We start from the raw sequence: 13,284 nt of genomic DNA, 5'->3' as shown, positions 1-13,284 counted from the left end.
GCTGGGGATACAAAGAAAGGCAAAAGATAGTGCTGACCCTCCAGGAGCTGACGGTCAATGGGGAAGACCAAGCAAACAAATTTGTACAGACAAGTTATATGCAGGATAAATGAGAAATAATTAACAGAAAGAAGGTACTAGAATTAAGAGGGGTTGAAAAGACTTTTAGCGGGGACTTGAAGGAAGACTGGGAAGCCTGGAAGGCGAGAGCATTTCAGGCATGGGAGACAGGGCCTCCATGGTCCCTTCCAACTTTGTGTCTGTGATCCTGTGCTTATCAGTGAAGTTCTATTGATTCTAAAAGAAAGAAAAAAAGAAAGGAAGGAAAGAAGGAAGGAAGGAAGGAAGGAAGGAAGGAAGGAAGGAAGGAAGGAAGGAAGGAAGGGAGGGAGGGAGGAAGAGAGAGAGAGAGAGAAAGAAAGAAAAAGAAAGGAAGGAAGGAAGAAAGAAAGGAAGGAAGGAAGAAAGAAAGAAAGAAAGAAAGAAAGAAAGAAAGAAAGAAAGAAAGAAAGAAAGAAAGAAAGAAAGAAAGAAAGAAAGAAAGAAAGAAAGAAAGAGGCCTTTGTTTCAGGGAAAAGCTCTGAGTCATTAAAAGAATTTCATTAACTTCCAAGAAGCAGTCAGACTGGATTGCCTTTAAATAACTTCTATAGTAAGCATATTACAACAGAAAAGAGAACTAGTTCTGAAGCCAAGAGAATGTGGCATCAGATCAGCCCTCTGTTTACTTATTACTTGTGTGCCCTTGGGTAACTTACTGACCAGCCTCAGTTTTGCCATCTCTAAAATGGGATGGTGGTTTGGACCAGACGGTGTTTGAGGTCCCTTCTGGCTCTAATTCTATGATCCTATGAATTACGTGCTCTGGCAAGATGATTTGATTTATACACACTGTTTCTAAAACATAGCTGTTGTCTACAGAGAAATAACCTTTAAATCTCACCAGCACTATAGATGTGTAGGTGGCAAACCTACCTGACAGGTGAGGAAATAGACACAGAAAAGCTTAACCAACCTGCCTCGAGTCATAAATCAAGTCAGAGACAGGGCTAAAAATGGCACACCAAAGCCCCCCAAATTAGAAAATCCCCAGAAAGTGACATTGGATGTGATGCAACAGAAAGCAGTTTTTTTTAAAAAAAATTGTTTTTGGTTTGTTTTTCTTTGTAAATTTGTGCCACTTAGAAACTGAGAAAGGCTTTCTTCCTTTCTTGATTCCAGTAAGAGCTCTCTGTACAAGGTCCCATGTTTGAATCTATTGTTGAAGATTAATCATATTCCCTTGCAATTTCCCTTCTGACGTCCCTAACTCCTTCTCCCATCCCCGCCCCTGGTTTCATTTGTCCACAACTGATTTCATGTGAAGGGCGGGCCATTGCCATGTCTCCTCCTCCTCCTCCTGCTGTTTTCCCTCCTCCTCCCTTAGTGGAAGCTGCCATCGGGACCAATGAAAGCGTGAAACCCTCACCCACCCAGTGACTAAGAGCTGGGTGTCTATTTAAGAACTTTTGCAGACCTGGGCTGTAGGATTCTATTTGCCTTGTCCTCAGCCAGTCACCAACTCTTCTGATTTGGAGGCTAAAGCCAGGACATCAAGCCCAGCAGGCAACATGTGTTACGGCAGATGTGCCCGGTGCATCGGGCACTCCCTGGTGGGCCTCGCTGTCCTGTGTATCGTGGCCAACATTTTGCTCTATTTTCCCAATGGGGAGACAAAGTTTGCCAGTGAAGACCACCTGAGTCGCTTCGTCTGGTTCTTCTCAGGGATCGTAGGAGGGGGGCTGCTGGTAAGTAGAATGATTTGCTACTTTCACCCACACCTCACTTTGGGATGATGTTTCCAAAGCCTCGGTTTTCATTCAAAGTAGTTCTCTGGAGTTCATCTCAAAAACTCCTTTCAGAAAGGAGACTTGAAAAAAAAACGATGAGAAGAAGGCTGCATTGTGTAGGGTAGAGGGAAGTGGAATTTGTCGGGTGTCCACTTACACTATCAGCTAGCTCTCCCCAGGATCGCTCCTGCCTTTCAAATCTGCAGGGTTACATTGATAGGAACCAAAGAGTTGAAACTGTCTTGGCCTTCAGGGCTAGGAAATAGGAATGTGGCCCTAAAATCAAATCTCCAGCAATCTAGAATTTCCAGGACAGGATAGCATTTAACTTTTGGCTTGACAACCTGGGAGGGGGTTGGCCCCTTCTCTCTCCTGTGTTTTTTTCGGGGTAAGCTGACTGCTGTTTATTCTGTTAAAACTAAGAGACATATTTATGTGCCCTATTGCCTGGAATTATGGAACTTCAGGATAATAAGTTAATGAGGACGGATGTGAGTGGGGTGTGGTTTATACGAAGAATTCCACAGAGCAGTGTGGAATCTTAGGTCAGTGTCTGGAGACAAAATTGGAATGTGCTGTTTTTTCCAAGGCTGGTTCTGTGTGTGTGTGTGTGTGTGTGTGTGTGTGTGTGTGTGTGAGCACGTGTGTTTGAAATTAGCTGGAAGGTGTTGGAATGCCAGCTTTGGGATGTTAGCTTAAACCCTGCTGTGGAAAGAATGTGACTGAGCTAGGGTTCACACCTTTACTAAGCTACGGGGAATGGATATTAAAAAATTAATTTCTTACAGAAATGAGACCATATAACCATATGAGTTTACTGATCATTGGTTAGGTAAAGAACATGTATACATACATATATACATTTACGTATGTATATATGTATTTTTTAAAAAATCTTTTATCCTAGTAAGTAAATTGTGGGCAGTAGAAAGAACCTTGAACTTGGAAGCAGTTGGAGGACTTGGGTTCAGATCCCACCCATGCCTCTTACTTTCTGTATAACTTTAAGCAAGTCATTTAACTTCCTCAGACCTCAGTTTTCTCATCTGTAAAGTGGGTGGGCTTTTGAGGCTCCTTCCACCTGGAGATCTGTGATTCTGAGAGTTAGCTAAACCAGCTTTGAATTCAAATTGTCTCCTTTACTCCATGCTTTATATTCCAATATCTGTGTTCTTGTACTTGTCCTCCTCCCCATAATTGTCCACTTTCCTGTTTTGCCTTTCCTGCTCCTCACTCCATCTGCTAGCTCCTTCCTCCTCTGAGAATTCCTTCCCTCTATTCAATATATATATTGTGTGCTCCTCGTTATTTGTATGATGTCTCACCCTTTAGAATGGGAGCTCGTTGAAGGCAGGCACTTTTTGCCTTTGTACCGTCAGTACTTAACACAATGTCTTGCATACAGTAAGCACTGGATAAATGCTTGCTGATTGGTTGTTTTTATTTCCAGAGCCTGGCACATAGAAGGTACTTGATAAATGAGGGATATTTTGCTGATGACTTTTTTTTGTTTTTGCCACAATCATTTCCTCATATTACTTCACTCCTTCCCGCTTAGAACCCTCCCTCATAGCAAAGAAAAACAATTCATCAAAACTGATTGACATTGTAACTGGTTCTGAAAACAGTTTCCCTCACTTTTCCCTTCTGAGGAAGGCAGCAGGTGTACCAGAAGTACACGCTGAATAAATACTTACTAAATGCTGAGGAATTAAGTTGGCTTTATAACAGCTTTGTCTCATCAATTCCCTAAATATTTCTTATATCATATATAGGGACAGTGCCTGGTCTTATGATTTTATTAGTATAAGGAACTCCCAAGTGAGGAAACTCTCTTCATCAGATAGAAGTTGGCACCTTCTCTGCAATTTATAATCTTAGAGAGAGACCTAGAACACTTAGAGGTTAAGTGACTTGCCCAGGATCGTACTGTTTTATACGTCAGAAGAAGACCTTGAACTGGCTTTGAGGCTGTTCTCTATCTACTGCCTAGAGTGCCACCATACTAGGAATCTTAAAACCAAAATTATATTTTTCCACTTCATAGTCATCACAGAGAATTGGTAACAGAACTCTCCACCCAGTCTAGGATGATTTAATTATTTAACAAAAGTGATGCTGGCAGTTGTCATTGTATGTGAGACACTCAAGTTCCATAATCACTCATGGCTGAATTTGTGTTTCCCAACCTTGGGGTTTGGCTCCCTTCCCAGCTCCCACCTACTCTGTTTCCTCTCCCAAAGTAGAGTACCTCGTGAAATTTAACTATATTTAAATGAATTAGAATTCATTTTCCTTAGAGAGGTTTTCCCTTTCAGAATTTCACAATATTGTATGGGCTCCTTTGAGGCCCCAGTTCCAAGCAGGTCCCCAAACTACAATTAGGCAGTTCCAACTGTCTCTGGCCATGAGCTATTACAGCGTTTAGGGGCAAAGAAGAATGAAAAAGTCCTTGTATAGCGTTTAAATTAACCACCAAGAGACCTTGTGAGAAGAAACTCGTATCTGATCGGCTTGTTTCCCAACTAGATGCTCCTTCCTGCTTTTGTATTTATTGGACTGGAAGAGGAAGACTGCTGTGGATGCTGTGGCCATGAGAACTGTGGGAAAAGCTGCGCGGTAGGTTTTCTCCCCCTGGCTCCCAAACTCTGCCCTGCTGATGGGCCACGGTTCATTTCTAAGCTGCACTTTCTTTCCTAGATGCTGTCCTCGGTGCTGGCGGCCCTCGTGGGACTGGCAGGATCTGGGTACTGTGTCATCGTGGCGGCTCTTGGCTTGGCTGAAGGTCCCCGTTGTCTTGACCGCCATGGCCAATGGAACTACACCTTTGCCCACACCAATGGAGAGTACGTAGTGTTTTATGCCTCTGGCAAAGCTGTCTTTTCAGTAGGCATGGAAAGAAATTTACTTTTATTTTTAGCAACCTGGCACTGAGAGCTAGGAGAGACCCTAGAGGTCTTCTCCTCCATACCCCTCATTTTACAGATCAGGAAACTGAGATACAGCAAGATTAAGTGATTTGCTCAAATGCAAATGAGTTGAAGAATAGGGATTTGAACTAGGTCCTTTGAATACAGGGCAGAGTGCTTTCCACTAAATCATTCTGCTTGACTGAGTGAATTTTCCAGTTAAATGAAAATATATTACAGCATTGTGATAGATGTTATTCGTATTACTGGTTACTGTGTGCATTTAGTTAAATCACAGGTCAAGGTCAAAACAAAATTAACTGTATGTAAAGTTTTAAGCTTAAAACTTCACTAAAATTTTTGGGACATCCTGTATGTGTATACACAATACACATATATATACATACATATACATGCATGCATATGTGTATGCATATTAGACACATTCATGTGTAATACTGCTTACATGTAATCCTCAGCTAGTTGACACAGTGCCTGGAGTCAGGAACATTCATCTTCCTGAGTTCAAAGCCAGACTCAGATGCTTACTAGTTGTGTGATTGTGTGACCCTGATTAAGTCACTTAACCCTGTTTACCTCAGTTTCCTCATCTGCAAAATCAGCTGGAGAAAGAAATGGCAAAACACTCCAATATCTATGCCAAGAAAACTCCAAACGGGGTCATAAAGAGTTGGACAAAACTGAACAACAGCATGTGTAATATACATATATGGCATATATGTAGATATACACAAGACTATATATTTACATACATATTATAGTAAATATATAATGTATATTATAATATAATGTTATATATAATTATGTATTATTATAATATAATATGTTATATAACAATATATACTATAACAATATCATAATATTGTTGTAAGATAGAACTATTATTCCTGGCCCCAGTGGCAGTGTAAATAAGGAATTCTTACCAGTATATTTTAGCACCTACATCTTGTCAGGGATACAGCATGGTACAAGAGAAAGAGCATAGACTTAAAGTCAAGAGACCTGAGTGCAAATCCTTAATGTAATACTTATTAGCTACATGTCTCTGAGGAACTTAAACTCTCTTCTCATTTTCTTCATCTGCAAAATGAGGGGTAATAATCCTAATAAGTATATGCCTAACGCGGCTTTTATGAAGAAAGTGATTTGTAAAGCCTTTAAGTATTGTATACATGTGAGTTATTATCAAGAGAAGTCAGGGAAACATTTAAGACAATGGTGTGAATGTTCAGACACAGATAATGACTAGAGAACATTTTCCCTTTCACATGGTGAAATTAAAGGCTTACCCTTGTCCAGATTCCTTTAATATCTTCCGAATTCATTTTAAAAATTTCAGTCTTCCATTTTGGAGAGCCAGGGGAAGATATCTATGAATTCAGGAAGATCACTGCACTGGATTTGCCTCCTCCCTACCATTGCCAGTTGGACATTTGACAGCTTTTATGCATACATAACTAGTCATTCTCACTGTTAACTTATAACCAATACAGCCTAGTTGTGGACCCCAAACTAGTAGTTAGCATTTAAAGAGTTGTAACATGTGACATTAAATTAGTCCCTGAAGGATAATAATGATTTATGTAGCACTATAAAGTTTGCCAAGTGTTTTACATACATTCTCTAAACTGAACCTCATAAAAGCTTGACAAATGAAGGGTTCCTACGGATATTAATACCCTCATTTTGTAGATAAAGGAACTGAGCCTCAGAGAAGTTAAGTGATTTGCACAACGGTCACACAGCCAGGAAATGTCAAGAGTAGTTTATGGACCCTGATGTTACTTTCAACATTCCATCGCCACCTACATTTTGTCTTTTTAAAATAATCACATAGTGAGTCCTGCTAATTTTTCATTCAGAGCCAGAGACCTGTTTTATACATGTAAAACCATAAGAAACTATGCCTGTGGCTAAGAAATGAAGACTATTGCAATAGCAATGTAGAGAAGAATGACATTCTCCTTTTTGACTCCACTTGGTCACGTCAAACAATGGCAGGATGGCTTTAATAGATTTCTCTGAACCTTTTACAGATAAACTATCAAGAGACTAGAGAATGGGAGTAAGTGGCAATTCTGGCATTTGAATTCAGGTTAGACACACAGAAAGTTAGTGCTTAGCATTTTATGAATTGCAAAGCTCTTTATACGTTACTCAAATGGTCTTTACAATAACCCTGGGAGGCCAGTACTATTATTATCCCTATTTTACAGCTGAAGAAACTGAGGCAGGATTTGACTTTAGCTCGTCCTGGCTCTAGATTTCCTTTCCACCCCACAGAGCCACCTAGATGCTTTTCTTTTTAAATTTTAGATAAAGCATTGCTTTATCACCATAAATTTATTTACATCAAAATTTAAACCATAAACTGCCTGCCCCAAGCTCTTAGTATTCCCCTGGTCTGCTGCTTTCACTGATATCTACTAGTGTGTATTTAGGAAATAGAGACTGATTTTAATATAACCCTAAGAAAAGCATCATTTGAATCACATTGTTTTTCCTGCAGAATCTCCCATATTGCTAATTGACCTTTGTGTTGATCATAGGACCATAGATCTAAGGCTGGACAGGATCTCAAAGGCTATCCAATGCTATACCCTCAGTCTACATAGAAGGAAATAGAAGTCAAGAAAGGTTAAGTGACTTATGTAAAAGGTTAAGTAACTTGTGTAAATTCATGCAAGTCACAAGTTTTAGGGAAGGGGCTTGAGCTCAGTTCCTATGACTCCCTTACGTTGAGAAGCACACTTTAGCAGCTTAATCTTGGTATTTCACTAAGTATACAGGAATGGCTTTTGGTTTTAATATTTTAATTTAATCTCCAAATGATATTTAAGACAAATTATAATGGAAATTATCATAATGAACATGATAAATACCTGTAGGGCCTGGTTGTAGGTTAAATTTGAACCCTTCATATAATGCTTATAATAAGTATTGTCATATGTTAATATAAACTATATTATATTGTATTAATATATCATATATTGCAATGTAATAATATCTTTATATTATTAAAATAATAGCATGTTTTTATTTTTAGATCACTTTAATTTCTGAATATATTTATTCCCCTTCATAACAAAGAATTTTGAAAAAATTATTCAGTACAGCTAACCAACATATCAACCTTGATTGGCAGGGTTTCCAATTCATAGTACCCAACCTCTGCAAGGAAAGGAGGGAGGTGCATTTTCTCACATCTTCTTTGGGACCAACCTTGGTTATTATTATCTCCTATGTATTTTCCCTTTTAGAGAGAATATTCATCATTCTTCTAAAGGAAGAAATGATTGGAATTATAGACTTAGATCTGAAGGGGATCTCAGAGGGCCTCCATCTCAATTCTTCACTCCTCCCATTTTACAGATGAGAAAACTGAGGTTCAAAGGAATTGACTTATCCAAGGTCACGAAAGTAACAAATATCTGAGCTGATGATACCAAAACCAGGTGCTCAGCCTCTAAGTTCAGCACCCTGGGAATGTTGGATTTTAGAGGTCATAGATTCAGCTTTTTAAATCCACAACAGGAACATGGGTGGTCTGAATGTCATTATTTTTATGGAAACTATGATACTGGCCAGCTGCCTACATCAGAGGCTTTGATATTTCTGGTTGAAAAGGAAAGAAGTCTTTCTGGGTATCACATAATAGGACTAATCAATTTCTACTTTTACCAACAACAGCTACCTTGTTGACCCCTCCCAATGGTCCGAGTGCATTGAACCCAAGAATGTCGTGCAATGGAACGTGACCCTGTTTTCCATTCTCTTGGCACTTGGAGGAATCGAATTCATCTTGTGTCTCATTCAAGTAATAAATGGTGTACTTGGAGGCATATGTGGTTTTTGCTGCTCCCGCCAACAGGTAAGAGGGTCCATGCTAATGGCCAGTGCTATCCAATTATTGCAACGTAATACATTTTTTGTTATTGGAGAAACAGAAGTAAACAGACAACATCAACTTCCCAGATCTGCTTCCTGTATAATAAAACTAATTACAAAAGCAAAAATAAATAAGAAGAGTAAGAATATGTAAATAGCATTTACATACATTGCTAAATAAGAGAATCACTGTGAAACATTTTGTAAATCTTCAAGTTTATATAAGTATGAGCTGTTATTAGTAATATCTTACTTATTCTCAAGTGAATTTGTCTTAAAATGTTATTTTGAGGGAACTATTCCATTGCTATTTCCAGGACATGGTTTATGGTGCTTTCTCCGGTACCAGAATTACCATTTCTATTACTATTATTAGTTATAATCACTGTCCCTTATAGTTCCATTTATTCTGTGAGCTTCAGTCTATAGAATATTGCAGGTGACAAAACGTTCATTAGAACTCAGTTCCCACAAGGCACAGACTTCCCTTACCAATCTTGATCTACCAACACTTTGAATTTATTTAGTAGAGCTGAAGAGACACAAATAGATATAGGGTATAGTAGGCTCCAGGGTACCCTTCACTCTCTAATAGGAAGAAGACATGGCAGAAAATACAAGGAACCAAGGACACCTGGGTCATTAGAGAGCTGGTGTACATGAGTGGCATGCCCAACATAGTGCCTCTAGCTCTGTTAGGCTGATAACAAACCTCCTCTATGAAAACCAGGAAGCACATGTTTCCTGAGGATATGGTTTAGGGGACAAATACCCAAACATCCAGTTCAGAAAAAAATACCTGCAATCTCCCTACCCTCTTGCATAATGTTGTTCTATTGGCCTGGGTCTGTGTCCAAATTCAATCCAGCAAACGTGGGTTAATGTTCAGTTTGGAGATTTGTTTTCCTTCTGTTGACTTTGTAATCTGGGTAACAGGATTAGGTAAACAGCAGATTTCTCCACTGGAGAAGCTTAGATTCTTTTCAATCCAGCTGAATATCCGGCCTTAAAACAAAGAAGTTTCTCCTTTATGGAGCTCCTTCTGGCTTTAAAAGGTAGATCAAACCCCAAAGCTAAAAGCTCACCCTTGCCACAAAATTCAACCCTTACTAGGAACAAGAGAAAAACATCCCGCACATCACCAGGGAGAACATGAGAACAAATTTGGTTGTAAAAGGAGAAAAAGTCTGATTTCCTTGGGGGTTTTCTATGCAAGTTTTCCAGGTGTATAAGGTGAGAAAGGGTACTTGGATCTTTGGTGTTTGCTAAATTTGGAGAAGTTCATTACCAGATTTATCACAAAGTGATGAATTCTTTGGGTTACAGCCTTTTAAGAAGACTGTCTACTCAAAGGTCCCCATGAATGGCAACCTCCATCCATAAAATCATGGATCTTTTGAGCTTTGAAATAATCAATCATCATTAGTTATTAAATATTTAATGTGTCCCAGGCACTACATTTGGTTCTAGAGATGCAAAGACAAAACTAAAACAGTCCCTGCCCTCAAGGAACTTGTATGGGGAGAGATGGGGTAACATGCATATATGGAGATGTATAAAAGAGATAGGTTAGGTTTTTTATGATGAGCAGGGAGGAAAGCACAGGGATCTGGGGGTATCAGGAAAGGCTTCATATAGAAAGTGACATGAACAATTATAATTAAGTTGATGAATTTGAAATTAAGAAGACTTGAGTTCAAACACCAGCTCTGCCACTGATTTGTGGGTTAGACTGGATGACTTGTGAGATCCATTCCAACTAACTCTACAAAAGAGTGATTCTAGCTTGGGGGGGAGAATACCTATTGGTCAAGAGGTTCATGGTTCCCTCTCCAGTGGCCAGCCCATTGAACAGACCTAAGATTTTGTAAATGTTCTCTCTTTTCTTATGAAATTCTTTGATTATAAATTCATCATACATTTCAAAGAGAACACTAGCACATGCACACATACACACACATACACATCAGTAACTTTCCATTCCTGTGAGCCTCTTTTTTTTTTTTTTTTGATTGTTTTCCCTCAGGGCCTCTGCTGGATGATTTGGTTATGAAACATTTAATAAATATTTTTTTAAGCCTTGGGCATTATTTAGAAGGAATCTTGCTTTAAACTGGGTGACTGGTTATTTCCTTTTCGCAAATGTACTGCAGTGTGAGAAGATGTTTTATAGGTCTGCTTTGGGGAGTAACTCCAGACCACCTGTAATTTCATGGGTATGGGTACTTTCTCTGCTTAGCAGTTACTCTTTGAGAGTATCCTTGGCTGAGAGCTCATCACTCCCATGATGGATGGGCTTCTTTGAACTCAGATTAGTTGATCCTTGGATCATAAAAATGTAGCTCATCACCAGTCCCATCCTTGACTTTTTTCAAGGGGAGACCATGTTCTGCCAGTTGGCATGGCCTTTGTCATGGTTCACTTCCATACCATGATAAACCTCAGAGCAGGGCTTTTAATGGTGGCCTTGTTGAGATAGGGGTCAGATCTATGATTTCATGAATGTAGGGCACTTCAGAGTAAGATAAAGACCTCTTCCAATGCAGATCAGTACCTTCTCTACAAATCAGAGTCTTAGAGGGTGCTCTAGACCCCTTGTAGGTTAGGTAATTGGCCCAGGGTTACAGAGTCAGTATATGTTAACAACAAGACTTGGACCAAAATCTTTCTGGCTTCAAGTTAAGTTTTCTACACATTGTGCCACATCGTTCTTCTAATAGAGAGGACAGGGTGGGGACTTAAAATGCTAAAATCTTCAGGACTGTTGATAATGTTGTCTATTCTCTTTCCTTTACAGCAATATGACTGCTAGAAGAAGCATCCCAAAAGAGAGGCCAAAATCTTCCTGAATTTCACTGTAATTTATGTTTCATTTTTATTAATTTGTAAAACTTTGTACTAGTATTTGTATCATATTGCATATACTTTACTTTTATAAATTTGTATAGAGACTGGTATGTCTGTGCTACGGCAAGACCTAAACTTGGTGATATCAGGATTCATCCAACTCATGAGAAACTTAAGCCTGCTTTGTAGGGGATTCTCACTGGAGTAAGGGGAGGTGGCTCCCTAGTACATCAGAGGGCAAAATTGAGTGATACTTTAGACAAACATCCCATGGATAGAAATGACGTTCTCATAAGTACTGCGCACATTTGTATGTACTTTTTTTTAAAAAATAAGAGAGCATTCTGGAATGCTTTTATTTAAAAGAAGAAGGAAAGAAGCTTTCTTTTCATTGTTTATATGGTGTTTCCCATCTGTATAGCATTTCCAAAGTTCTTCAGAAGCTCCTTTAGCTCAAATGACAGTGTTAAGTGTGATGATGGGGAAGCTGCATATCTGCAACTTGTGAGAGCTGCTTAATGAGGTTGTCCTGGAACCAATGAAAGAGGCAGATGCTCCTCTATGTCCTCCTAGCTATGTTTTAGCATGACATATGGATCTGCACTGAGAATGGAGCTTTTGAAAAGTTAAGAGAAGGCTGTGGAGAAGCTGTTGAGGAAGAACACAGAGGGGGAGATGGATTGAAGCAGTAAAACCAAAACAAAACAGTATTAATGGAAGAAGAAGGCATCCATCCCCATCCCGCCATGATGAACTCATGGAAGGATATTGACCAGAGTCACACAGAATGGCCCAGCATAGATGGGGTTAAATTTGAGTATTTAAGTATTTAGAGTAAAGAAAGATTGAGAGTAGGCACTGTACCAAACACCCCAAGTCTTTGTATAAAAAAAATAAAAAAGTATATTTACCACATTTTAACCTCTTCCTTCATCGACTCATAATTTTAAAACTCTCTCTTCTTTTTCTAATTGTTCTTCCTTTTCTTAGGTTAAGATTCCCACGCTCTCACTCCAATTGCTGGAAAAGGGAATAGGGTTTGCATTTTTCTCCCCCCTCACGCCTCAGTTTCTTTCTTTTTTCCCTTCCTCATTTCTCCAGTAGTTCTCACTGCCCCACGGTCCCTCAGCGCTCTTATTTCACTTCAGATTTCCTTCATTCTTCTTCTGTCCAGTGTGGGAACTTTCATTTGCTGCCCGACTGCCCTCTAGGTCATGCTCCCAGGGGAATATGCCAAAAATTTTCTATTGGAATATTTTATGCGTGTTGGGAGACAAGTCCCCAGCTGAAGTTTGCTGACTTTTCAGAAGTTGTCTTTGATGCTGTTATCTCTTCTCCTGGCTTAGTCAGGTCACCAAAACAATTAAAGTAATATGGAAAAGAAATGGGGGAGGAGGGTACAGGGAATAAGCATTTATGAACGAAGCATTTTCAAATAGTATCTCATTTGAAAGTAATCTCAACTAACCACAAGGCAATCAGATATATACATTCTGGCATTCCTAGAGTGTTTAAGGTACACTGACAGGAAAGGTGGACTTACAAGGCACTTGATGTGTTCATGATCTTATTTGAGCCTTACAACTCAATAAGATACATGTAAGATACGTCTTCCTTTACCAATCCTAGAGAAGCTGTGTTGTGTCCAGGTTCCCCTAGCTATTAAGACAGAATTCACACTCAGGTCTTTTACTAAGTCGAGGTCCAGAATTTTCTCCCTTACCTTAAACTGCCTATAATGCCAGCATGAAATTTGACAAAGTGTGATAAAACATTTCCCTGACTTTTAA

General features: G+C 39.2%; 1 protein-coding gene across 1 annotated transcript; it reads left to right on the top strand.

The window, feature by feature from the left end:
• Nucleotides 1–1,339: 1,339 nt before the first annotated feature.
• TM4SF1 (transmembrane 4 L six family member 1) lies at nt 1,340–12,415 on the top strand. Its single transcript, XM_072618269.1, has 5 exons — nt 1,340–1,787; nt 4,359–4,448; nt 4,530–4,675; nt 8,450–8,630; nt 11,445–12,415. Exons 1-5 carry the CDS (start codon nt 1,611–1,613, stop codon nt 11,457–11,459), a joined length of 609 nt encoding a protein of 202 aa, XP_072474370.1. The 5' UTR covers nt 1,340–1,610; the 3' UTR covers nt 11,460–12,415.
• Nucleotides 12,416–13,284: the final 869 nt, after the last annotated feature.

The sequence above is a fragment of the Notamacropus eugenii genome, chromosome 6 (assembly GCF_028372415.1).
Source record: "Notamacropus eugenii isolate mMacEug1 chromosome 6, mMacEug1.pri_v2, whole genome shotgun sequence".
Lineage (NCBI taxonomy): Eukaryota > Metazoa > Chordata > Mammalia > Diprotodontia > Macropodidae > Notamacropus > Notamacropus eugenii.
The sequence above is the reverse complement of the archived record's forward strand: the minus strand, read 5'-3'. Positions and strand labels throughout refer to the sequence as shown.

Excerpts from the sequence above, each read along its gene's own strand:
- TM4SF1 (XM_072618269.1), top strand. The coding sequence starts at position 1,611 with ATGTGTTACGGCAGATGTGCCCGGTGCATCGGGCACTCCCTGGTGGGC. Across the intron at positions 4,449-4,529 it reads ACTGTGGGAAAAGCTGCGCG|ATGCTGTCCTCGGTGCTGGC; the intron begins GTAGGTTTTCTC and ends TTTCTTTCCTAG. Across the intron at positions 4,676-8,449 it reads TTTGCCCACACCAATGGAGA|CTACCTTGTTGACCCCTCCC; the intron begins GTACGTAGTGTT and ends TACCAACAACAG.